The sequence below is a fragment of the Cinclus cinclus genome, chromosome 2, assembly GCF_963662255.1.
Source record: "Cinclus cinclus chromosome 2, bCinCin1.1, whole genome shotgun sequence".
Lineage (NCBI taxonomy): Eukaryota > Metazoa > Chordata > Aves > Passeriformes > Cinclidae > Cinclus > Cinclus cinclus.
The window spans coordinates 42,199,220-42,227,137 of record NC_085047.1 but is presented as its reverse complement, the minus strand read 5'-3'; the positions used below and the strand labels follow the sequence as shown (position 1 = coordinate 42,227,137).

At 36.5% G+C, this 27,918-nt stretch overlaps 1 protein-coding gene across 1 annotated transcript in view; it reads right to left on the bottom strand.

Moving 5' to 3' along the window:
* The window catches only part of ARHGAP42 (Rho GTPase activating protein 42), a 139,919-nt gene that overhangs the window by 90,742 nt on the left and 21,259 nt on the right, over positions 1–27,918 (bottom strand). Inside the window, exons 2-3 of the mRNA XM_062514451.1 lie at positions 17,833–17,928; positions 657–718 (exon numbers count right to left, since the gene is read on the bottom strand). Of these exons, the coding sequence (XP_062370435.1) occupies positions 657–718; positions 17,833–17,928 (158 nt within the window). The remainder of the gene's footprint in view (positions 1–656; positions 719–17,832; positions 17,929–27,918) is intronic.

Genomic DNA, 27,918 nt, shown 5'->3' with positions numbered 1-27,918 from the left:
TGACTCCAAAGGAAGGACAAAAATAGCTTCATTGCTTACCTGATTTTTTTTAATAGTTGCATAAAAGTACACTTAATTTTTTTTAAACAAAGCTATAATTCAATATAAATATAAAAATCAAAGCAAACAGCAGATTCAAACAGCATAAGTATACCATATCAATAGATGACTCTGGCAAGTCTGATCCATAATGTATTCTACAAGAGCTTCTCTTGGGTGATGAATTTGCTTTCTCTTCTTATCACTTATCATATTCTTGGATTACTAACATACATTGACTAGAAAAAACTTAAGAGTATTTGATTAAATAAAAATACAGATGTATGCCTCCAATAAAAGCTTTTTGCAGGAAGGGAAAGGTATACAAGCATTCAAAGCTTATTCTGGGTCAGGGAGCAGGGAGATAGTAAATTGAGAGAAAATAATTTTAAAATTGATTCAAAAGTCTTTGGTTGAACAATTTATTAAAAACTGTTGCAGTTTGTGCTACTACATTTCTGCCTTTGCATAAGAATTCCAAATAATTCTTATGGCATACTTAACCTCTACCACAAAAATAAAAATATAGCAAAAAAATCACTTGAGGGGGAATAGAAAAATGTGTACTGTTTTACACAAGGAGAGGTCCAATGCAAGATTACTGCCAGTAAACTTACCAGTCGTCTTCTCTCCTCTTCAACAGCAATCAGGAGCCGAGCAAACTCCTTCAATGACTGGGCTGAAAGGAAAACAAAGAAAAAGAACATTCTATTTAAAATGAGATTTTAAGACCAGGTGAGTACATTATCTGTATTGGAGCAACAGTGATAAAATATTGCTCTTACACTGCAATGTAATCAGTAGCCTAAAACAAAATAGACCAAAGCAGGCACCAGGTCAAGAGCAAAGAAAAAGAATCTGATTCTTAAGAGTCATATGTATTTTTAAATTATTTTTTAATGGAATATGGAAAACTCTATTTCCTGAAATATGGAAGGATCAGTCTCAAAACAGAAAAATTCTGCTTTCATCCATGAAATTCACTTTCCCTAGCATACTAGGAGCAGAAAGAAAATAATTGAGTTTCTCCCACTAAGGTGGGAGAACAAGTATTTGCAAGACCTATGAAAAATTGGGCAAATATTTGAAACTCAACATTTTAGAAGAAATGCCAACTGTTTAGACTTAACTGCTTTTTGGCTTTATGTTTTACAAGGGCTAGGTCTCAGGTGACCCAAAGAGATGATTGATTTATAAGCTTTGAATTCTGTTACAACTGCGACAGAGTCTTTGCTCAAAACTGTTTTCAAGTAGAAGTCAAAGGGCTGAAGCAGAGTCAATGGAAACATAATACAAGAATTAACCCCTAAAAGAGGGCAAGAAAGAGGAAAACATTCTGAAACTCTTAAGACTTCATTCTCATGTAAGCATGTGGTACAAATCTGTCCAGAAAAATCCTTCTTTCCACTTGTATTACTTTCTCAAGGGCATAGGGGTTACTCAGATTCAGCATCATAGTCCCATACGTGACAATCCCAGAGAACAATCATGTGAAGAGAGTTAACTATCTCTTTTTACTTTCTCTGGATGCAACTAGCAGTAATTGCTACCAATGACAGGATGCTACATTTTGTGGTTAAAAGCTCTGAACTCAGAATACAGATTGCTAAATACTACAGTTTCTCACAATAAAGTTGAAGCAATCTCAATCATTTTGAAAGGTAAAAAACAAACATGGAAACAACTCCTACTTATTTTGCTCTAGTTTTTAGACCATTCCCAAATAATTTCTATCCTCTATACCATCTGGACCTTGCAGAGGTCACCTTTGAATTCTCCTTCCTCTCTGCTAACTTTTACAGTTGAAGAACACTTTGCTGTTTGTTCCAGCTTATTCTGCAGCAAATTACATAGCTGATTTTTTTGCAACTATGATGTTATACTTGCATATCTTGACCTCTAAGTCAAGATTTGTAAGCAAGTATTGTTTGCTGACAAATTTCCTTTTTTCCCATTATGAGTTCTTGATTTAGTCCACATACACCTGGAAAGTTAAATGTCCATCTACCTGGGCCTTGAGTTTTTTCCTTCAATATTTTACCCTGAGAGCACAGGCATCAGAAGATTTTGCCAGTTATGTCAATATCAAGAATTTCAGTTTGATATCCACTGAAATAACTCAATCTCTTAGTCAGCTCTTAATATTCCATGAAAAAAAAGAGAAAAAACAAACAACCAAACAGGTAAAGAAATAAGATTATGAACTCATTGGTTATACCTGACTAGGGATCTGTAGAGCGTTACACTCATGAATATCTAAGTAGCCAATATGAAATGTTAAAAACTAAACAAGCAATTAGCCAGACAGACATGGCTAAATTATAAGGATGTGGAGGAGTGGTGGGGGAGAAGAAGGGGACTGTAAAAGAAACCTGAGAACACAAAACCAGTACAAGAAGCTTTTAATTCACCGTTTGAATTTCAAGGCAGAACCAGAGAGTTTTTCAGCTTCAAAGTTGAAACATTTGCTTAGGATTTAAATAAATTCAGGTCAGCCACAGGAAAAAAAGCATATAAAATATGCTCTGAAAGTGCATAAATCAAGATCTTCCTCAATATTTAACAGAAATATAAAGGTACCAGTCTGTCACCTGCTCAGTGCCTCAGCTAAAGACTGAAAAACTGTCTCCATCTTTTCCTCCCCACTGGCTTACCTCTGGGGGAATTATAAAGGTTAAAGTTTCACTAAGAACACAGAACCTACACTCTTCAGCAGCACTAAGACAAACCATCCCCCGGTCTTATGAGACTTTGATTGCAGGGACACCTTTGCATCAAAACTGACTACACCTCTGATGCTCACTGCCCAACAGCCACATCCATGCATACATCCAGCCATGGGATGTCCTTCCCCAGCTCAGGAGGTGCACAGGGAGAACATATGCATTGTGTTATTTGGAGCATAGTAAACAGTAGTTCTTGTGTCCTTGCAATGCCATCATATACATCGAGGAACGATTTATCCACGCCAGCTCTCCTACAACAGCCCTGAGTACTGCAGTACTGATCCCTCAAGTTATTACACCCTACTGCCCATCCAACCCCTGCTCAGTGTGGCCTCATTAAAAGCCAGGGTCTGTCCCTAGACAGCTTTGGCTGTGCTGGAAGCTGCAGTGGGAGGGGAGAAGGGAAGGAAAGAGAGACCTTGCTCCTCTTTTCCTAGTGTACCCTTTGCCCTTCTTTCTTCCCCCTTCTCCCACAGAGCCCTCTGGCCACAGAAAGGCTACAGCTCTGCCTCACCTCAGTTTGGGGCTGGGCAGACAGAGGGATGCTGAGGGCAGCGGTCACCAAGGGGGGTGAAAATTCACCCACAGGGCACTGGGCACCTTGGAGATCTAGGCAGGGGCATCCTTCCCTTCCACAACTAGCAGCCTCATCAGATCTCAGCACAAACCCTGGGCATAGGCATACTCAGACCTAACTCTGGATTCACAGGTCTCAACAGGGAACAAACAGGTATTTCAACACTAATAAGTCGAGGTGCTTTTGCACAGTTGAATACCAGAAGATTTAGAAATCAGACCTGTCTGTGTCAAATGGAGCCCACTGTCTGTCAGGACACCCACACGTTACACATCAGCCACACTATCTTTTCTTAGTAATGCTACAACATTTTTTTAAATCCACTTCTTTTTAATAAAAATAGACACAGAGAAATTAAAGTGAACTTTGTTAACACGAAAGGGGGTGGGAGGAAGAAGAGTCAAGTATTTTGCAACAGGAAATGTCATGGGAATGTGCCGATAAGAAATAAATTCTGAAAACACACCAATAACATGAAGTACAATATGCAGCCTAACATATTAAATATAAATATATTTTCAGTTATTTTCATAAAGAATTATTGTTATTGGTGGGCCATTTAAAGAAAAACAAAGTGCTGACTCAGTGTTTTATTCTAAGTCATTAGGCAGTATTAACTTAAAAATCCCAACAGTTTTACAGTCTGCTTTTTATTTAAGGGCTACTCAAAAGGACTTGTAAGATACATTTGGTATCAGGATGGAAATGATGATTGTGAAAGTAATGCCCTAGAAGCAAAAACAATTGAATGTGCACCCAGATGTACACTTGTGGTCTCATTCATCACAACCACAACAGGTTGCCAGCTGCTCTCTCTGGAGTGTTCCCAACTCAACAACAATGTGCTGCAAAATTTCCCTTGTTCAGGGGAAAGGGCTCTAATTATTTTATTTTCCAAAAGAAAAAAAAATAATACTCTCTTTACTTTTAATTGAGAAGTCTATTAATTAATTTGCTTCACAGAGAAACAAACTAACAGCACCAACATCTTAAACATTAGTGGTGTAGATCAACAACGTCCTTTTTTTTTCCCAAAATCCCTATCATTTCAAACACATGTTACAGCTCCACAAAGAACTACACTCACATAATTAAAAAGGAACAGAAGGTTGATGTAGACTTGAGTAAATGAGGGAGAAATAAAAAAGGATAAAAATTAATTTATGTGAATTTATAGAATACTTATTAAAAATATGATTCATCTACACTCTACAAATCTAGTTTACTGCACTAAAATCAACTCAGTTGTTCATAGGAAAAAAATTAATATAATAAATCCTACAAAGATTTTGCTATATACTTGTGTAGAGAATTAAATCACCTTAAAATGTCTGTGGAACTTACTGAAGCTACTCTATCAACCTTAGCTTAATATTTAAGAGAAGTGTTCCACTGTACCACTAAATGTCACACACAATAGCTATAACATCATCTACATTTAATGAGAAAAGGCTGACAAACCGTATGACACATGTAACAGTTTTGCATGACCAATATTGATCTGAAAGGCATAAAGCCAAGTTTAGAAGGTAGTGTTCAACCCAAGACAGAAATTAAAAGCTACTGTGGAAGACAAATGTTCTTTTCTGTGGACTGTTGCTTTAATTTCCACTCATAAATTCAGTCTTAAATGATGCATAGACCATTTTTACATACTCTACATTATGAGCAGATACCACCACCACCATCTGCAGATACATGAATGCCACCACAGAAAAAATAATACATACATGTCACGTATGACATTATGACACCTTGCTGTATGAAAGGGAAAATGAGCAAGACTGTCCAAGATTTCCTTATGCCTTCCTGATCTGACTGAGGAACTGCCAGGACTGTGCTGTACATTACTCCCAGCACTCTTTGGCAGGAAGGTCAGTCAAGTATATCCTCCAGAACTGGTCATACCTAGCACAGACTTGCTATAGCAGGCCTGAATTCATGCTTGAGCACGAACTTCAGCTAATGTCTAGAAGGGAGTTTTTCCCCGTAAATAATATATCACAGAATTCAAGATAGACCAATGGACCATAAGGAAATTTTCTAAGGATTAACACTTGTTTACTAGACTTCCATGAGAAAGCATAATTAATGTGAGATCCATGAAGGCTGGGAGAAGAGATCTTCTTTTCTAAATCTAAAATTAAAATAAATACATTATAAAATAGCTGTTAATTCACAGTTGTATTTCCAGAGTTTTTAATGATTAGCATTAACTGCAGCCACAACAAGCAGATTTTCCACAAATCACAACGGCAAATAGAATTTCCATCCTTCTTTCTATGGTTTTAAGACATACTGAAAAAGTATGTGAGGTGCTGGTGATGGGGAGGTACAGTAGGTAGAACAAGAGTAGCCACAGAAGACAGAAAAAGCAAACATTTCAGAGTAACACTGACAGGCCACAACAGGTATTAAAAGACAATCACCTGCTTTCTCAGTAGTTTCTACTTAACAAGTGTTGTGGATGTTAAAGCCACAGAGGATCTGTAATGTCTATCAGTAGCTAATAAATGGGGTGTCTCAAAATATCACCATATCACCATTACGGCAAGTTTTCAAATTACAAAATGAGGAGGAGGACTGTCTTGAAAAAAAACTCCCAAAGCCTGTCATTATCTTGGTCTTCCAATATGTTGGCCTTATTTTATCAACTGAGGTTTCCTTTACCATTGTCACAACCTGGACTGATTTGTTAATTATCCTCCCCCCACCCCCCCTTATTTTTTCCACTGAATTAGGCCTATAAAACATAAAAGTGTACAATTACCTAGAGCTTTAAAAGGAATTACAGTTGAGCCCAACAAGCTGAAGGATCAACACCTTAATTTATAGACCGAACTCTGTACCGTAAGTAATATTCACCGGGAAAGCAGAAAAGACAACAAAACAGGAGAGGAGTACAGAATTCAAAATCAATGTTTATCTTAGTTATTTTGTCCCTTTCTGAGTATCATTCCCAAGATAATAGAGCAAATGCAGCAACTGCTTTCTTTTGTTAAGGTTTAAGATGTTATCAGTTAGGTATGTATGTAAATTCCAGTTTGCAAGCTTGCAGCAGGTCAGATACCCTTTAATTTTAAGATGAGTATTGGTGTCAAGAGATTAACTATGTTAGAAGACTCTAATGTGAAAAAAGAAGTTAGAATGTCAAGATAATGGTTCATTTCTTCATGGGGTTTCAATCTTATTTTAAGTTCGTAAAATTATTATTGTATGTGCTGCTTTACCCTCTCCATTTGGTTTCTCTTACCCTCCCAATCTAGGTATCAGGTTTTATGGATCTGTAATAAGGACCTTATGCATTCCTGTTTTCTGTGTTTACATTTACCACAGCCTCCACAAGAACAGCAAAAAAAGCTATTTGGTCCTTCCTACAATACAATGAAATGCACTTCCAGTAGTAAAAGACATAGGATGAAATAAAAATTCAAGTTGAAAAGCTTTAAAGATTACATCAACATACCCCAGCATGGAAATACACTCTCAAAGTGAGAATGATTTCTGCCAGAATACAGTGGTTTAAATTTACAGTCCAAATAACTACATATTTCCTTGAAGACTTCCATCATGGGAAGGCACACTAAAGTACAGACAACCCTGTCTGGTATGCACTGTCCTTGGGAAAGAATCAAGACATTCTTAGAGCAGACAGTGTGAAGCTATTTCAGACTCAATAAACGAACATTCTTACTATCTGCTCCATAATTAGTCTGCAAGGGCTTAATCCAACACTTTTTAAATCAAATACTATAATGATCTTTCAGATTTGGAAGCATCTCTCGGAGAGCTCAAAATTCCAGTGGTAACTTTATTTCCTGTGGCAATTCCCTCCTTGAACTGTGAGGAAAGGTATTTTGCCAATTTTTTTAAATTACTGAAAATAAGTGTGCTATCTCACATAAGGAAATCCAAATTTGCCAAAAAAATAATTATAGATCAGGATGAAAAAGTATGATAACAGCAAAGAGATGAATGATGTTTTAAAGCTTCTGAAAAGAAATTACACAAATGAATAAGCAAGGAAAATGATAAAATTAAGTCTTTTATACCCAAATTTATGCTTCAAGGTCTATGTATTGTTCTCCAAATATGATCACATGTTTCACTACATACTGGCAAGCAGAAAATTTCATCAGGGCACAGCTACTCAAATACATGTAACTAAAAGTAAAGAAACCCAAGGTATCTCTTTATTTCACTTCAGTTAAGGCACTGTAAACTCAAGAATAAATTCAGTGGTAATTTTTTCTCCACATCATACTTAGGAGCATTTTGGTTCCTCATGGTATTAGCACAGAGAGATGGTAGTAAGTACTGCAAATTCCACATGAAAAACGCAACCAACAATGAAACTATCAGATACTCAGCAACAGTCTCCCTGTTTGACACCCCCTCCTATATAGCATTTGATCCCTGTATGTTTCCAGGCAGTGCTCCCCACAAAGCTTCAAAGCCCTTTAATTGCAGGCCATATACCAGGCAGAAGCATTTGGGTTTTGTCACACTATAAAGGTGAGACAAACCAGCAGAAGAGGCCAGCGGTTCCACAGTAAGAATGGAACCTCCTGCCTGAGCATCACACACGTGTGCCTCCCACTGCAGGCCAATATGAGAACCATAAAAGGCACCAAAGCAAGATCTGAGCTTAATTGAAGCCTAAAGCCCTGCAAGATGTGTTGGCAGGACAGTATAACATGTACATACCATATGAGGAAACTTTAACTCGAGAGTATTTTCACTTTGCAAAACTTAATGCACAAATATAGCAAGGTATTTTTTGAAGATTTTTTTCTAAACATATGTAAAGCATACAGTGCAGGGCTGCTATTAGAAGTAAAAAACATTTCCCCATTGTTACAGAAACAAACCTCTCTCAGGGTAACCATCTAAATCCAGTTACAAACAGTATCATATTTGAGAATTCTTTGCTATAAAAAGTAGCCATCATGTCACAAATATTTAAACATACAAGTACAAGACTCCTACAAAAGTTAAAACAATTCTTTGAGCCAACATATTTACACTTTCCACTCCACTACTTTTCAACAGAGGTCTACACAGAAAGCTACATGTTTATATACAAACTAAGATTTGCAAGAAAGTTCAGATTATCTAGAATTCTCAGGTTTTCTGTCAGCACTTGTCAAACTCAATACCTGAAGAGATCACCTGAAGATATGCAATGTTTCACATTTTAAATAAATCCAATTACTTGACTTAATATCAGTAAATTTCCATGCCCTACTCATGCAGAACCTCACAAAGCAAATACAAGTAGAAAATTCTAAATAGATCAAGCAAGGGCAAAACACTTCAGAGAATCCTGAAAAACTTTTAAAGTTCATAATGGCTGTCAAACCCACAGCATGTTTGTAAAAACAAAACAAACCCACACCAAAGAATAATTCCACTACCACCATTACACTTTTAACACTTTATTAAAAATAAAGCTGAGTGTCTACCCAGTTAGTGTACTACTCTATTTATAAAAGCAGTACAGATTTGGAAAATATGTAATTCAATTTGGAAAATTTATTATCTTGTGTAGCATGAATTTTGCAACATGGCAGAGATGTGGTAGAAAAAGCTTATTCTACACTCCACTAGTCTACAGCACCTCTCCTGAAACATGGCATCTTGGCATGCCAACAAAAACATCTTAAATCATCTAAATAATTTCTTCCATTTTCTTAAGAACATGAGACAGCTCTCTCAAGCAGTCATGTGCTTGCACAGAGTACTATATCAAAACCTGTCTACAAATGACTAACTTTTTTCTTGTCTCTCCTCTTTCTTCTACAGTTCTGTGAAGGGGTAGAGGCTTTTGGGATGAGTCACAACGAATACACCATTTTTGCCATGTTCTCACAGAAAAAGAGATAGGGGTTTAGATAAGTGATCGTTAAGAAATGCTGCATTTCTATGCCACACTACAAAACGAGGTTTTATGTTATTGTACCTGTCAAAGAGAAATCACCCTCTCTTTTCACCTGATGGAGCCACAGGCACAGCAGTGGGGCTAAGCTCCACAGCTGCAGAACTCAGCAGGGTGTGGGGAATAATATTCAATATATCAAATTCTGTCTAACAGGTATGAAGTGATCGTAAAGTACTGCTGGAGACCTACTTTGAAAAAAATAGCAGCTTGAATTTGCCCCTATTGAAAACTAACAGCACACTGTAGAAGTTCATTTAATTCAGTTAATCTTTATCACAACTAAAGTGACCATTAACCTTTGACTTGAACAGATCTGGCTTCATCAGAGTTGACTGATAACCTATCACATGTCAGAGGAAGAACAGCTCTAAAAACCATGGAATATTCAGAAACAGCTAAGTACAAAGATGAATTCTGATGCAATCAGATTACAATCCTCTCTTGCTCTCCCTCCCTCATCCCACTAGAAATAGTTGTGATATAAATGTACTATGAGCACAAATCACGTGTTTTAAGCTAAGAATTGCTGCTTCAACCTCAAGTTTTTTGAAAAGCTAAATAACAAGATAACATAGGAAACAACCACTGAGCAATGTACAACATTGTTCGCAGCAATGTTAAGCTGCAAAAGTAATATTCAATCATAGCATTCCATAAACAGAGGAATTAGAAGTAACTACAACTACATTTCAGGCTTGCCAATAGCCAATTCTTCCGAGGCCCATCCATACTTTAAGTGAACGAAAAAACCCTGATATTTTAATCTTCCCAGCTGTATAAACCTTATTTGTGTGTGGCTCTTTATGAGTGCTGAAATAAGGGAAGTAAAAGCAAAAGCAATATATTCAGAATGCAACTGAGGATCATTAATACTGTTTTTTTTTTTATTTTTGAAGTTTTGTACATTTATTGCTTGAATAGTGGAAGAGGTCAGAAAAAATATCACCAAATACATAAACAGATGTTAGGTTTGCCATAATTGCTTAACTGAATTTAGTCCTGCAAAGGGATCAAAAAGTTTCTGTGCTTAAAATTCTAAACTCTAAGCATTTTGATTTCAGAAGTACAAATCCTTTACCTTTAGTTGCTCAAAACTACTATCTGTTTTTGAAAATGATTTCCTATTTCTCAAGAGGTATGCTAGCCTGACAACTCTAAAATGTCATACCATTTTACTAGAAGGGTATTATATGAATCAACAGTACATACTCGTTCTTTTCAAGACAACTCTATAAAGCAACACTCTAGTCCTCAGATTGTCTCCCCCCAGGCATTCATACTTCCACTGGGATGCCCAAATCCAGAAATAATGAAGTGACAAAAGAAGGGAAAAGAAGTATGTTGAAGGCATGGAATGAGGACAATAAAGTAGAATATACCTCTGAGAATCCAGAAGATCAAAGTATCAATGAGAGACACAAAAGCTACCAAAAGCTACTTTATCTTGCTCTGTGAGTGCCATGAACTTGTCCATTCATCTAGTCAGCTGTTCAGATCAAATTTTGACTCACCTTAGCTTCTTAGCACAATGCACCAGGACAAGAAAGTTGTTCCTGTCCATTGCTTGTCTCAACCTCTTTCTGTGCACAGTAGGAGACCCAAGGCAAGCAGTATCTGAGACACCACAGTCTGCAGTCCAATGCAGTAAAATGAACTAACATGAATTTTGGCTTCTGTTAGTACACCAGGATGCAAACTGCAGGGGCTTAGGAGAGCTCCTCCTGTCAGCTACTCCTGACACAGAATAAAGGTAGGACAAACAGAAATGGCAGTAACTGCGTCGGCCACCCGAATTCAGTTTTTTCATTTGAATACTCATCTTAAGGTCAACAGAGAATGTAGCATGAAAATTCCAACAACCTTCTGATAGGTATCCAAGAGAAAAAGAAACAAGTGTGTTGTTGATTTTACCTTTTCCTTCTGAACAGATAAAAATGTACTGCATCACTATTTTGTTTCCTGGTTTGTCAGCCTCATTTGCCCTTCCAAAGACAAGGACAAGAGCTCTGGGCTCGACCAACAGTATGCCAACCTTCACTTTCTGGGGCAGATGTTGTTTTGAAGCCTTGATAGGACCTGAGCACTTACCATCAAATGACTCATTTCTTGAAATCAAGAAACAATAGAGTTCCGGAAACAGGTGGCATTAGTTTAAATTGTAAAATATGCAACAGGGATTAAAAAAAAATAGTTGTGGAGGGAGCAGGGCGCTTCACAAGGCCTCCCTGGAGAGCCATTGCCAGATAAGAATTGCTTAATCATGATGACTAGACTAAGAGACCCTTCTCCCACTTTGGAACCCCACTTTATCTCCTTGTAACACTATTGGCCATATTTCCTCAGCCCCAAATCATTGGTCCTTCTGCCAAGCCATACCTTCCTTATAAAAACCCCTGCTTCAACCCAGTTCAGTGGAATGCAGCTGTCACTGGACTCCCCTTCACAGAAGCTGCTAATAAAGAACTCTGGAATCTCTACACAGCGCTTCCCGTCTCTTCTCCCTGCATCGGCTGATGTACCGTGCAAGCTAAGGTGAAATCACTCAGAGCTGAAATCACTAAAAGAGCTGACTGCCTGAAATCCAGGCCTTGCTTGCATTTGGTACCTTGCAGCTGAGACTGCCTAGGACTCCAGGACAGGCTGTTCCTTGTGAGACCTCTCTATCCGGGACTTCCGTAGCAACCGGGGTCACACTGATCCTCAGCACCAGCCACAACAAATAATGGTAGGAACAGAATCAACAGATTTGAAACAAATACTTTAGGCATTTCAAACCCTGATTGAGCTGAGTTCCTCCCATAAATTGTTACCATTTAACTTCTGTAGATAAAAATAATCCAATACAAGTACCAAAGAAGCCTGTTCTGTGATCCTACAAGTACCTTAAGCAAAGTTGCTTTGGAAGTAATCTAAAAAGTTAAATCTTAAAATTCCTTCTTTCAAGTGAAGGAAAAAGAGTCTATGGCAAATCTATGCCGGTAATTACTGTGGAAAAACAGCATGCAATCTTTCTATGCAAATTCACTCTCCATTGTAAATAGCTTTCTAGTCTAATTCAGGACTCAACCCTTCCCCACCCATCTAAAATAAAACGACCTTTTGTAAATACACTGTTCTTTAATGTGCTCCACAAGGTCAACAAACTCAAGCACTAGTAAACCTGTTGGAATGAGGTCTATACTAAAAAAAAAAAATCCACCCCCAGAACTCTGCCCTCAAGGTGGTGGTGAGATCCTGTTCTTTCTTTGCTTTGGATAAGGCAGTAGTACACCTGAGATGCTGGAAGTAATTTTAGACTTATTTGGAATTGGTAATTCCATTTGGAAGCCTGGTTACAAATACGAATTCAGTGCAAAGTAGGTTGAATATTAACCCCAGAAAGAACTTTCTTGAACATGAAAGCTTAACCTCAAATAATTAAGGAGATGACCTGTAAGATATCCAAGTGATTCAGACTGTAGGTGGCTTGACTGCATTTGATAAATAATTCAGGAAGAGCCAAGCAAATTCAAGAAGCCATTACATACTACAAGCAAAAGTGGCTTGATGAGTAACCTAACATCTACCTTCTTGGATTCCTGATGAACCTCCAGAAGACAGTGTCCTAACCTCTATAAGCTGATTGTCAAGATTTGTCTCTACACACTGTAGGCTTGCGTAAAGCTCCTATGCTTTTTTTTGTTGTTGTTGTTTTAAACTCATTTATTTGAATACAGCATTGTATCTGCAGCATGTGCCATTAAAAATGGAATTTGGTAGCTCTTAAAGTCAATTAAACTTTTACACTGTTACAATAGATGGGGGGAAAGGAGACACCATTATTTTTTCCCTTTTTTGGGTGTAGTTTTATATAACAGTTTTCCAGTAAAGATTTATTTGCTGCTTTGAATTACAGGATCCTCTTCCTCTGACAATCTCTCCAAGGGGGTAGAGCAAATGCTAACTGAAAAGCATTGTGCATGTGCGTGCCCAGTATGAGAAAAAAAAAAGGAGATGGAGCCTCTGGCTTCACTGCCCAACTAAAACAAGAAAGCAAAACACAGCAGTGGACTCTAACAAACAACTACTATTAGCATTCTGCATTTGTTTGCTTGGTTTTGGGTTATTTCTCTCCAGTACATTTGAGTAGATTTTTCAAAGCTCAGCTTGAAACTAACTGCTGTAAACAACATAACTGCCAGGTATGAGCTAACAGTTCTGTAGATGGTTAGTGGCAAGCAATTTAATAATCCCATGAATGACTTGAGGGGTGAGTCAGCAAAGATCATGAGCCCCAACTGCTAGCAGCAAGAGAAGAATCCGTGCTCACAAGAAAAGATACCACATTTTAAAACTTTTGACCTATTCCTTGTAGCTCAGTTAATAATGATTGCATAAGTCATCATAATCCTATTACATTCTTAAATCAAGAATCAGATGCTACCTGAAACATCTGAAACATTATATAATTCTCTTCAGGGAAGAAAATCTCAACTTCAAAACCAGCAGCCATAGAGTGAAAGGACATACACTTTTCACGCATTAGCACGTGTGAACTGCACATGCTAATAAAACACAGATACGAAAATATGAGAATGCCAGAATATCAGAATGTACTTATTTGTCTTTTTTTAATTCTGAAGAGCATGGTTTTATACTGCAGATATTAGATCTCACTGATACATAATTAGCCATAATACAAAATAGACAAAAACTTGTTAAAGGCACAAGAAAGAATCCTATTGACTTAATAATGTTTATTATTTTAATCTCTGGCAGCCATAAACCAGATAACACAAACAGAATAAAAGAGGATTAAAACAGTGAAATTCCTAGGGAGAGATCCAGGTGACACAAGTCGGATAATACTAGGAGGAGCTGGACAAACTCTCTCCTTGCAAAATTTATGTCTGCAGTGTATACTAAGGAAAAAAGACAGATGATCATTAAAAACATAGTTTTTACAGCTGTCCCATCCATGTGAAGTTCTACGTTACCTATAACGTTTGAAAGATATAAAAATCATGCATCCATTTTACACAAAGCTCTGACTGGGCAAGACAAATGACTGACTGCCTTTATTGTCAATCTTAAGTATTTAATTCTTGTGCAAAATATTTACAAAGAGGGCTGAGAGCAGGCTGATATGTCTAAAAAGCAAAGAGCAAAGTGTTATCAAATGTTGGTATTTCTGAGGAAAACAGTTGATAGATTAGGAAAGCAACACCCTCTTCTCAGGGTAAGGGCAAGTTACATCAAACCTTCATTATTATGGCTTTTTAGTATTATTAATTTGCTGTCACTCATTTTATTATTTTTGCATTGAAAATGCCATCTTTTGCAAAACTTTTCTGTTGCACAAAAAATAAACAATTATAGCTTTGCTAAATCACATGCAACTGGAGCTAATAACCATGTTCTGCCATCAAACAGTACAGCCCATGCATTGCTGCAGATCACATGCTTCCACAAGCATTCCAAACCAGAGACAGAGACAAAACCAGCAATTGTTGCTAGCTTGTTTTATTTTTAAATGAGAAAAACTAGTAGAGATGGGGACCACTGTTTCCCAACCTGAATTTGCTGGCAAAAAGATTTAAAATGAAAAGGTGTTTAGAGCTTGAATCCTGTGATGTTCACAGTTAAGAAAACCACCCAAAAGCATAAGAGCTGTAGATGATTTGAGGAACAAGGCAGTCTGCTTATCCAAGAAAGTCAGAGAAATTCCTTACAACTTATGCATAAAATGACTCTAAACTAGGCATGGTATATCTGAAAGTGACTATGAAGATAAATCTGGCTAACTTGCAGCAACATGAAAAAACTACCTAAAATGCATTACACAGCCACAGCAAAACTCTTTTTTTGTCAAAGAACAACATTTCCTTTACACAAGAACTAAATTCTTGTAAATAAAAGATTGGAAATAATCAAAATTAGAAATCAAAGATAGGAATTTAAAAACAAAACAAAAACAAACCAACCCAAACAAATAAATCACTGGATTAAATAAGAGATGGATTAAAATAAGTATGAAGAACACCACCATAATTCTGTTAATGTGGAGTGTGTCACAAAGCTTAACTAGAATTACTTCTTACACATTTTATGTAATGGATTACTGGAATAGATAAGTCGTATTAAAAGAGCAACTAAAAATGCACAGGTTGTAGGAAATGCAAATAAAACTGCTCTTATTAGATATCAGACTGGAAAAAGAAAATAAAAAAAAATGCTGTGCTTAGTTACTAAAGAAAGACCCTCAATTCTAGTATTGCCTCAAAATATGTTAATGGAGCTATCAACTCAATTCCAAATATTTTTACTGGTAAGGAAAAAAGAAAAAAAAAATAAAAATTGAATCACTTATGCTTAAAGCTGAAAGAATCTGAACCTTTTTTTTTTCCTAATACTCACATCCTGACAGAAGAAGTATTGTTCAGAGCTGAATTCCCAACGTTAAATTGTATTAGGATAGATTTTCAATGCTAAGCTTGAAGTAGAAATGCAGTCCTTACAATAAGCCCCTATGCATATGGTAGGGCTTTACAAATCTTATCAAGTCAGAATATCACTACAGACTGAAGTATAACTTCTCATTGGCCTGCAGAGTTGTAGGTATTTTTAGAAAAAGGAGGTGAAGGCAGAAGGAGGTACAGAGAAGGATTCATCTATACAAAGCTGTCTTTGATGATAAGCAAACATCTATCTTATTGGGGCATGTTAAAGATATGGATAAATTCTAGGTCACTGCTCTAGGGAGATCAAAAATTGAGCCTTACCCTATAAAAACACACAGTACCATTCAAGCTCTGTTAGACTTGAATTTGATTCCTGTCAGTTTACCTTTTATTCTTATAAGTTTCTTTGATGTACATGACAATCCATCAGGCATTTGGTCCTTTAGAAGCTAGAAATCCCTTCTTTGAAGCTTCAAGTGAAATAAATCAGCTGTCAAGATTCATGGACTACTTTTTCCCTAAATAATTTTAAATGCCTGTTTAATGTCCAAACAATAAAATGCCTTTTCTTTGCTACGTTTATGTTACAAGTAAAATGAATGTTGTCTTTGTTCTCAGTCACCTGATTTTAAACACAAAACCGTGTGTCTTGAAAAAAGTTGTTGATCAAATGCAAAACCACGTCTTGAAAAAAGTTACTGACCAAATCTAAGACATATAGCTGAGATACTGCAGACTAGTTTAAACTCCTAGTTTAAATACATATATAGATACAATATAATTTTAACAGCCAAGAAATAATATGTAGCATGCCAAAGAGTACATGCACACCACGTCTCTTTCCAAGCTGGGACACACCTGAAGAATGCATGCAGTTTTATACCTGAGTAGCAGCAGCTCAGTGATTTCACTCCCCTACTTTTAATGGTCAGTGAAATTAAACCTCCCCTCCCACCCCCTGCCAGGAGTTAGTGGAAGACTGCGACCAAATACCAGTCATCTTTGATGACAGTTTTCTGACTACCACAGTGTTGTAGGGTGAGGATGAGGCAAACCTTGCAAGAGAAAACAAGCAGTTCAGACCTGTCCAATGACTCAGACAGGAAAAGAAAAAGCTGAAGGAAGAGGAGACTTGAAAATAGACCATAATAATAGATACACTTGGAAAAGACTAAATCCGAGTTTCCTCTCTGCATTACATAAAACTTCTTAAAAAAACACCAACAAGTCCTACATTCCCTCTTGTACTGCCAAATTATTTCTTTTTAGAAGCCACTACTCTTTTAGAACCATCTTACTTCCTCTCAGATGTTTTAGGAGACACACGGGGGCCATGTGGTATATAAGACTTATGATACTGAATTTAGCCTTTCTGAAGATGGATTATAATCCAAATTTCTTACCAGTGGGTGTTAAAGCACTCCAGCTGCTGTGCTACTGTGTAAAAGCCTCACTATAACTGCAGCAATGTCTTGCAGTAAAGAGTGGCTGAATTTCTGAACCCTGGAAACATTTCCAGGATTAGTCTGCTGAGGGAAGAGTATTTTGATGACATTAAAGAGGCTTACATTCAAGACAAGTTGAGCTGCTCAGTTCTGCAAATGCAGGATTTCTGCTTGTGTACAGAGACAGAACAATAAGCAGCTAGTAAATTTTACTGGCAAAAGTTAAGACAACCATAGATTTAGGAATGCACAAGTTGTAATGAACATATTCATCATTTTAGACCTTTAAATACTTCCTGTGCCTTACTGGGTACTTAGGTGGTTTTTTTTGCAGACTGATGTTACACCATAGAAAACTTGTGTACGTTTTAGTAACCCATTGAAAACTGACTAAAACATAAAGCAGCAGAATTTAGTGGATTCACAGTTGACTCAGGTGACAAAAATACCTTTTAATACTATCTGCTACAATCAAGCTATGCCATGAAGACAGTTTTTTGACAGTCTTTCAAAGTCTTGCATGTTTTCTTTTTATCGAAATTTTTCTATTTTTGTGACATGAACTATTAAAAAACAACTATGAACTGCCCCACTTGTACTTCTGATAACACGCTATAAGAAATTATAAAAATATTACTGCCAGCAAACCAAAGAGAGTACTTACCAATATTAATTTCATCATCAGTTTCAGCATCTCCAATACACTCAAACTGAAAATCTTGTAAAGACTGTGAAAACTTTTGTACTGCCATGGATAAATCTAGAATTCAAGGAAAAAAAAACACAAATCAGAATTACTCCACTAGACCTACACTGGAGCAAGGCATCATGCATTTCTGCATTAAGCATTTTTTGTTTACAAAGTTTCCCTTCCAGTGTCTTTTTTGGACATTAACCTCATTTTAAAATCACATCACTAGTTCAAAATCAAATACCTGAGACATCCTAGACACCTATGAAACAGGCTGATGCAAGATTTCAAACATTAATACATGTATCACATTGACAGTAAAGAACTTTTATACATCTTGAAAAACAAGAAATTAGAATAAAAAATTATTGTCTAGTGATAAACTTGCATATGTAAGTAGTCTTTAAAATACTGTAATATTAGTTCACAGATTAAAATAAAGCTCATGGCTTTTTAAATTATTTTTATTATTACCATTATCAAAATAATTACATTCTAATTATTCTCATGCACCACACTGTATGTTTTAGTGCAAAACCCTTGTAAAAAGAAATTGAAGAGGAAAAAAAACCCACAAGTACTTGACAATCAACATGGTAATCTGTGGATTATGAATACTATTTTCAGTGAATTTCCCAAAGCAATCCAAACTTTACAGTGCAGAATTTCACTATAATTGTACATTAAAAAATTAGAGAATATCAAGCACATAAAACTGTTCTCTTATTTTCTTTTTTTAGAAACACTAATAGCAAATGGAGAGATGAGTGTGATAATAAATGGACTTGGTCAAGACTTAAAAACACCACCAGTCCAGATGAGCCCAGAAAACCAACAACAGTATTCTGCGTCCTGAAGGCTGTATCTATGGAATCTATTTTGATGCTAGGAAAATTGAAAATTAAGATTCTGACATCTGCTAAATCTAATGAAAATTCATGATAGGGGTAATTTATGAATGAAAGCAAAGACAAATTCTGTTTCCAAAGTATTACATATCTGCCTCCACCCTTGGGCTGGTGGAAAACTGTCTGGACAAAGTCCTGGGCAACTGACTCTGCTTGAGCCAGGCAGTTGGACCAGATGATTTCACGAGTCCCTTCCAACCTCAGTCATTTTGTGATTCCATGATTTCTTTACTCTCTGTTATCATAAAGCCATAAATACTCTTTCACTCAATGCTGGACACAAAATTAAGAGGGTTAACCTTCTTTCAGGCAGGAATAAAACCTAACATATAAATATAAAAATTGGCCTAATATCTTAAACCAACACACAAACAACTCCCATACACACAAATCATCATTCAAATTCAAGTGATCTCCAACAGTAAGATCCATTCCACTATCCTAAATAAGAATTGAAAAAGTATGGAAATAAAGATTTCAAACACCTCCAAACAAAAATCCACAAAATGGCTGCTTTTTAAAAATTTTAATTAAAGATAATCACTATCAAGCAAGATAATCCCTTCCTGGATTTTGCACTGCCCAGAATTTACTCAATGCCTGTTCATTTTGTATTTTTGTAACTATAGAGTACATCAGTCAAAAAAGGGATCCATCATCTTTAGCCAACACAGACATGAACAGACTATTTTTTTTTCTTCTAATAGTACAGAGTTCTGTATGCATATCTGATAAATAACTAAGATGTAAAGAACTGGGTAAACTAATTCTGTATCTTTTTGATAGAGCACATGGAAAACAGAAAAGAATGGTACCCAGATTCATTGCATCCTTACTGTATATTTCCTACTTTGCTGCACATGAATATTATATTATTAAGCATATTAACAAATTGAATGCTAAACAAAAAGTATTTCCTACTGTTTGTAGAGATGAAAACAAAATAATCTTTATAAGATGAAGCACTGCATTTTATGCAAATACAGCATCTTTCATAGCTAAGTAAATGACTGTTCTACATTTGTTAGAAAGATCTAAACTTGAATTTATTCAGAGCAGTATTTTTAAGTTTAAAATGAAGAAACACAGTTTTATTACTCACTCTTTCACCAAGTTACTACACTGAGTCCCAAACACTTCTACAAAACTGCTGTATAGCAACTGATGCCAAAAGAAAGTACATGGCATTAAGGTAATAGAATGAAAAAGTTTCTGTATTGCAAGTATGCTGGGATGTAAAACTTAACTTTTGCTAATAGGAATGCAGATTTATTTCTTTTGGACAATCTAATAACTGCCCGTAATGAACAGCATCTCTGTGAATGTGAAAGGAAATAAGGGAGCATCAGCACTCCTCTATCATTCTCCTACATATGCAGGGTTTGGTGGAACAAATGTCAAAGTAAAGGAAAATGAATGTTAAAAATACCAAAGATGGAGTCTCCATTTCATATGCTGGATTACCAATGGATGATGCCAATCAGCAAATCAGACACATCTTATACATTTTGAACCCAAAGGAGGTATGTTTAACCTAGCTCAGAAATAGTGAGTATGAAGAATTAGGGAGCTGATTAGATAACTTGATAAAGTCAAGCAGCAAGATACCATTTGGAGATATCTGCCTCTATATGAGGCCTTTCCTAATACCTTGAGAGTATTAGACAATACCATAATAAGATTAAAGCTGTTCAATGTAGCAAAGAATAAAATGAAGTTACAAGGTCAGATGTTTCCTGCAACACCCATTTACAAGTTCTGTACAAAGTTAATCTAACCTGAAAAGATAAAAAAATATTATTCTACAGAAATTTCCAGCTGACTTGGACAGCTTCCTAAAGATTGAAATAGGAGTTATTCTCTGAATCTCTGACACTGCATTTGAATCAGCAACATTGGACCAAGCAGTGCTACTTGATTGTATTTACCATGTTCTTAAGAGCATAACACTTTAATTGATTATAAAATTATAAACCCAGTCACAGAAAGGAGCAGCTGTGCAGTAAGCTCATCTTTTCTAAAAGATACAAAGATTCAAAACTGGATTAAAACTGATTTGAGGGCAACTGTCTCCAATCAAGAAGAGGCAAATGACGGACAAAAAAATGAAAAGAGCAGATAGAGCAGAGACCTCTCCCAGTTTTACAAGATGTCATTTATATATATTGTATATCCGAAAGTCTTAATGTCACTGAGAGTCCTTGATGCATACTGCTGCTTCTAGAAGGAAGGTAATCACCACGCAAACCACCTTTTTAGAATCTGTGGCATTATTCAGAGTTGCTCTAATTCAGCAAGTACATTGTAAAGTCATGTCCCTCTTTTCACTGAATCCACATGAACTAGGACATTCACTTAGCTCAGGGCAGAAATCTTCCTTCAAGCAGAGACAACTGATCTTCTAAGTTACTATAAAAAGCTCACTAGCTTTACTTACTGGCAGTACAAGTCTATCATCCAGGGAAGGATGGCTGCTTGAAAGTCTCAATGAGCTCATAACTGTTGTTGCCCCTGCTCTTCTGCAGGCATCCAAATGAAGCAATATTTCTGGGTGCTAGAGAAAGAGTGAAAATGCAACCTGATAACCCTCATTTGCCAGAGGGGCAGCTCTGTTAATATGTATTTTCTGAGAGTACTCTCGTCTACTATTTGTTCCCTGCTTACTCCAATTCCAGAGAAGGATTCAGTTTCATTTTGCAGTGTTGCACATAGTCAAGAGCAGCCATTTACACACTACATACTGCCAATGTAAAGAGATAACTGTGACAGAGTTGGCTGTTTTAGTCAGGGTTGCAGCAAGTCAACTGGCCAGTGAGATTTTTTTTTTTTTTTGTGGAGCTGACAAAGGAAGTACTAAAGAAGCTACCACACCATGACCGGAAATAATAAAAGCACAACTACAACAAAGCTTAACCACAACACAGTAATGTAACACCAGTATTGCATATGATAACTACAATACCAACCAGCAGTATCATAATGCTAATGAAAGAATAATAAATCCATTCAGGAAAGTTACCAAGGAATCATGAAATGTACTACTCTATTGCACTTTTCCCTGAAGTTTTATATATTTGATTAAACTACCTAACACATATTTAAAAAAAAATCCTCTGGATTGTTCTATACGGCAGGTTTATTTAAGACTCACTTTCTTTGAAATTTCCAAAGACAAGCATGTAATATGAATTGTAATATATTAACTTATTTTAGGTATCAGAGCCTTACAGCTGAATCTAAGATGATAAAACTATGATCCAAACCCTTGGTATCACCAGAATTGGTATTCCACTTTCTTGTCCTGGATTTTTTAAACAGATCATAAAATAATTTCTTATATAGCGTCTTGAGGAGCAGGAGTGAACGATATATTGCAAACAGTGTGATGAAATGATGGATGCTGTTTCCCAAAGGATGAAAAAACAAGTGTATGCTTTGGTATGGCACAGCCTGTCACAACAAAGACAAAGTCCTACAGATACAGACACTTGACAAGATTTCCACAATTTGGTAAGCACAATAAATTTTTTATTGGGCTAGGAAGTTTGTCATTTGTTTGGTTTTGCCAGTCTGGTATTTGGAGAACAGCAGAAAGTCCAAACTTTAGATAGGGATCAATCAATCTCCAGTAGCAGAAACTTTGGAGCACTTGTGGAGGACTCATATCCCTACCCTAGCAGCAGCCTGCAAGAAAATGTTCTCAGCAAATACATCAAAGCCAAAGTCTTTCCACTTGTTTGCTTACAAAGATGACTCAATTAGCAAATGGAGTTCCAATAACCAATGTTCTTCCTGACTGATGTCAATCATCCTGGGAAAGCTTGGTATCATTCACTGGGTTAGTAAAGAAAAACAGCAGTTGAAACTTGGTGAGATTAAAAACGCCTAAGTGCACTCCTGATCACCAGCTGGAATGCAGTAAATGGGACTTCAAAAAACAGACACTCTGGCTAATACAGTAACAGCAACATATCTGGCCATCTGACACAAAGCTAGTTATTATTCCATGGCTTCAAAGACAGAAGAAGCAAAGGGGTGATGACTGACCTAGCAGGATATTAGAGGCAATCCTTCAGTCAGCTGAATTTCAGGACAGCTGAAGACTAGAAAGGAGACCACGTACAGTCACCTTTGGTGTTTCAAACCTTTGGGGCAGTATGAGTCCACCACCAGATATGAATAGATGTATTGTGGTGCTCTGCTTGATGAGATATCTCATTTGGTCATACACTGACATACAAGTTTATTAAAACCCAAGCTAGTTAGCAAAACTCAGCATTAAGGCATTGTAATATGTGAATAAAACACAGTAGAAATTGAACAGTATTGCCAGAATACTTGATAAAACAGCATGCCTAAATGCAGAGAAACATTTATCTAGTTTGTTGACTTCTATTCCTCAGTACCTGAAAATGAGTCATTATTATGGTTATTTTTAAATTGCTTTACAAATGGATTTTCTTGATTTATTTCTTAAGCAACTCTCATTCTATAAACAATTATTCAGGCTAAGTTATCTAAACACTTGAAAAAGTAGTTCTTATATGAGAGATTATTACTGTGAAATAGCAGCTATGAGCATGATTCGCAGTATTCTTACCACACTAAGTGACAGAAGCAAGGAAGCATTTAAAAATTCATGAAAGTGGGAAAAAGGACTTTCAGTATTATAAATACAAATCTGTAAAACACTATTTATTCAGGAAAATGCTTTTGAGATACATGTCTCCTTAAATAGTTCACTACATGCTCTTCTACAGTGAAGATGAACAGGGAACTTCCTTGGCTTTGTTATTTTATGAGGAAACGCGCTTCAAGGATGCGAGCTATATCAACAGCCAGAAATAAGCCAGAGGCATAAGAACACCCCACTGAGAAGCACTGAACTTCAACAGCTTCTGTGTTTGCTACAGTCAATTTGACTGTAAGTAGAACATGTCACAGTGGGATATCTTTTTCCACACCATAGTCTGTAAACACAGAAGCTGGCAGCACAATTACATTTAGGCAATATGAATAATTAAGCACTTTAAAAGCAGTGATCATACAAGATTGCGCATATCACTACTATATTTCAAATTTCTTCCTAGCTTAAGGGTTTTCTCATTAAAACTTCCAGCTTCATAGCAGTAGCCCCTAATTCAGAGAAGGGCATCAAAATGCATTTTCTTCACAATTTTTGCCTTTCCACTCTTTAGTGCTCACAACTAATTTCAAATTAAAAATAAATTATTATCAATGATTTTAGGTAACTATCACATTTATTAAAATCCTCCTACTCATAACATATATGGTAGCAGGTCAGCACAAATAAGGGGACCTGAAAATGTCTTACAAATCAGCTCAAAGCAGCAGTCCTGAGCCTAGGAATGTTGGCATATATGCCGGTATACAACTAATTCCTTCAACTGCTTATGAAAAGAATTCTGGGGTCTGCTGCCGGAACAGGTAATCCCAATTTAATAAAACATCATCGCCATAACATATCCCGATCATCTATAGTTAGAGAGCAATTTACAGTGCACGTTAACATGCCTTCTAAGTGCTGACAAAAAGATCTGTTTAATCAGCTGATGCAGCTACTGACGTCTTTGGCTTTCAATACTGGAGTCTCTCCTTTGCATGGAATATTTTCCATGTTATTTCTATTTTTAGAAGTCTATTTGATGAAATTATTCACACACACTTGTTATTATTTACTTCTCAGCTGAGTTAATTTCTGGATCATATTAACTTTTCTGATTGTCTAAGAAAAAAGAAGACAAAAGGAAGAAAAAAAACCTCTCCTCTTATGAGCGTCCACATTTTATCCAAATTTCTGCAGAAGAATTTAATTTGGCATAACACAGGCTGGCACAGTGTAGAGACTATGCAAGGGTGGATGGAGCTAATGCTGGCCACTTGCCACAATGCTTTTTAAAGAATCCACAAGAAAACACCACAAGGGAATAGAGAATCAAGTGCCCAGTGCCAGAGATTTTGCAGCTCTAGGGCCACTGCTCTATACTAACACAGTCTTTCATTGTTGTGCTCAATAAACTCTTTATCCCCTTTATTTGCCAGCTTCATCAGTGCATATTCTTCACCAACTTGTTATTCATGGAACAACAATAAGCAACTAAAACAAACATATCTCTACCAACTCCCTACCCTACAATCCCACATTACATTTTTACCTTAGGCTCTATACTTTGTTCTTAATTTCAGGGAAGCAAATTTCTTCCCACAATCTCCAGGGAAAGGACATCAGGAGAGTATGTCAACATGTAGTCCATGCATTGCTGCATTCCTCTGGGGTTACATTAAGGCACTGAAATTTTTCAGCGTTGTTCTCTTACTCATGAATACTTCCCTGAGAAAAATGCACAATTTACTTTCCCATTCTAGAAAGTACTGAGAAATCCCCTTGATCAAATGCAACAAAATCCCCACTTTCTTAACACTATGAGGCAAGAGCTACTGGAAAGTGTGTATGTTCTGTAAACTTCATAGCTATTCATACCAACACCATTTAGTCACAACTTCCTTATGTAAGACACTTGTGCAGTACTTTGGATATTCTTAGTACTTCTCTACAATGAGGAACTAAGTCTAATACAGTCTTGAGAACACTCCAAGAACACAACACTGATGGTTTAATGAGAGGGAGATTTTTACGCCACATTTGCATGGTTACTTGACAGAAAACAAATTAAAACTTCCCTGAAAAAATAACTGTTAAAAAAGACAATATTGATAATATTCCATTCCTCTTTTCATTATTCCTTTCTTTACCCCCACTCACTTTGCGTGTAGATGTGGAAACCTAACCTTATTCACCTAATCAGCACAGAAAGAAATGAATTAAAACAAATTTTGTTTAGTATGCAAAAGCTGTTAAGTCTATAAGACAACTAACTTGTTTTGACTTTGCCTAATTACAAATACATTAAATACAAATGCACCTACAAATGTATGCCCTTAATGTGGAGGACACCACAAAATACACACTGTTCATCTGTTTCTCTGAAGTTAAAGCATGTATGTAACTTCATAGCTCTTTGTCATATTAAGTGATGTCATTTTTTTTTGATACTGCCACATTCTTGTATTTTATTTCTCATTACCTCATTCTTACAAAATCTTTTCTCAATATCTTAGTTTATAAGACTGTTTAACGTTACTGCTGCATTTGATTAGAAAACAAGCTGACTTTGCAAGGAATTACCATGGTCTAAGCCTTTCAATCATCAAACCATATTCACAGAATTACACTTTACAAGTGACTAATCACAAGGTAGAATAGAAAATTTTCTTTTGCCACCACTGCAATTTTTTACAGTCTTTTCCCAGAATTATATCACCAGAATTTTCAGAAAGCATTTGGTTTCCTTTTACTTCTGAAATTGTAAAGCTTGGCTGAAGGGTATAACTTAGTACTATTTCTAGCATATTATTATATTTTTCTAAACTATATTCAACTAAAACATTTCTATACAATGACAGTTTTGCAGATATGTTTATTTTCATCCTGCATGTTTTCTGACCAAGATTCACTGTGAAAGCCTGAAATATTCCAACACTACTTCTGCCTTGGAGAAAAATAAATCTTAGAAAACAGGCATATTTCCCTGCCTTTTTTCCCATTCTTAAATAATTGAATATCATTACTAACTCATCTGCACTCTTGGTATTTTCCCTGTCTGTTGATAAAACTATTCCATAGTTCTCTATCAGGAACGTCTCAGAGATTCCTAAGTTTTCATCCCTGCAAACTTGCTTTGACCCTCAACATACTTTCTCTTGCTCCTTCTGGGGATTTCAAATGCTCTTTCATGATCTTCCACATTCTTCCCCCACCCCATGTTATGTTTGTTTCCCAGAACAGCGTCAGACTTTTCCAGGGAGTCGGGTCTGCATTGCACTATTCTTCCCCCAGACTCTTCCAATGAAACATGGCTTATCAGGCATGCTACACCATTTCTCACTCCTCCTGGCACATCCTAGCGACACTGAGCAGGCAGAGAAGCACCACAAAAAAGAGAACAAATAAACTAAGAGCAGATGCTGCCAGAGGTTGAAAAAGCAGAGAATGATTTCCTGTCTGTCAGCTAGGGACTTGCCAGAAAAAACATGGGAATTCCCAAATTTCTAGTGCCATGTAAGGTACTGGTGCATCAAATTATCTTACACTAGTATTTGATAAGACATTTTTCTCCGTTTGTTCTCAATCTTACCATGCACCCAAAGAAATTTAAAAAAATACATGTGCCTATTTGCAGACAAAGAAATACACAATATAATATCAGAATATAATTGAAGCCTATGCTGCAATACATTAAGGAGACAGTTCTGACTATCTGACCAAGATCAGTTCTGCCAGTTCAGTGCTGTGCACATGTAGAATGAGATGCAATGCCCCCACTACTATCCCTACTCAAATATCTATCCAGAGGGGGGGAAAAAAAAAAAAAAAAAAGGATTTTTTTCTCATATGAACAGGGAGCTCTAAGAAGCTGCTTCTACACAACCAAAAATAAATCACTGCAGCAATTATCATGCAGATACTCAGCTGTAAAAAATTCTGCAATATATCTTTCAATGCTTTTATGTTCCATGATTTTTATATGAAGTAGATTCCCCTGTTATGTGAAGAGAGCTGTTCAAAGGAGGATCAGTCCCACTGGCCTGTGCTGGATGGCGGGGGAGGGATGAAAGGAATGAAAGCAGTTATCAAGGCATTTGTAAGTAGTGAGCTCTTGGAACAACATTAGAGTTGAGGGTCATGGGAAACAGAAGCATTGCTCACCCTTCTTCCTGGCAAAGTTTTCTGTGCTTGGGCAACAAAGTAAAATGTGTTGTAAGACCAGAAGGAGAAGGAGAGGGGAAAAAATTAAAATGTGTATATTTAGCTTATTTTAAAAAGAAGAAAATACTACCAGTTGGCTTTAAAGGAAATGAAACACTTTCCATATATATGTATTTTGGGCTCTTAAAGCTCAGGAATACAGTGCTTGATTAGATCCTTTTTGATCAGACAAGTAATATCACAGTCACATGTACTTCGGTACTGCACTTAACAGGGGTGGGGGTGTGAGAGTCCTAAGACACACACACAAACAGATGTAACATTTGTTTAGAGACTTAGATATGGACTTCCACATATGGAGGG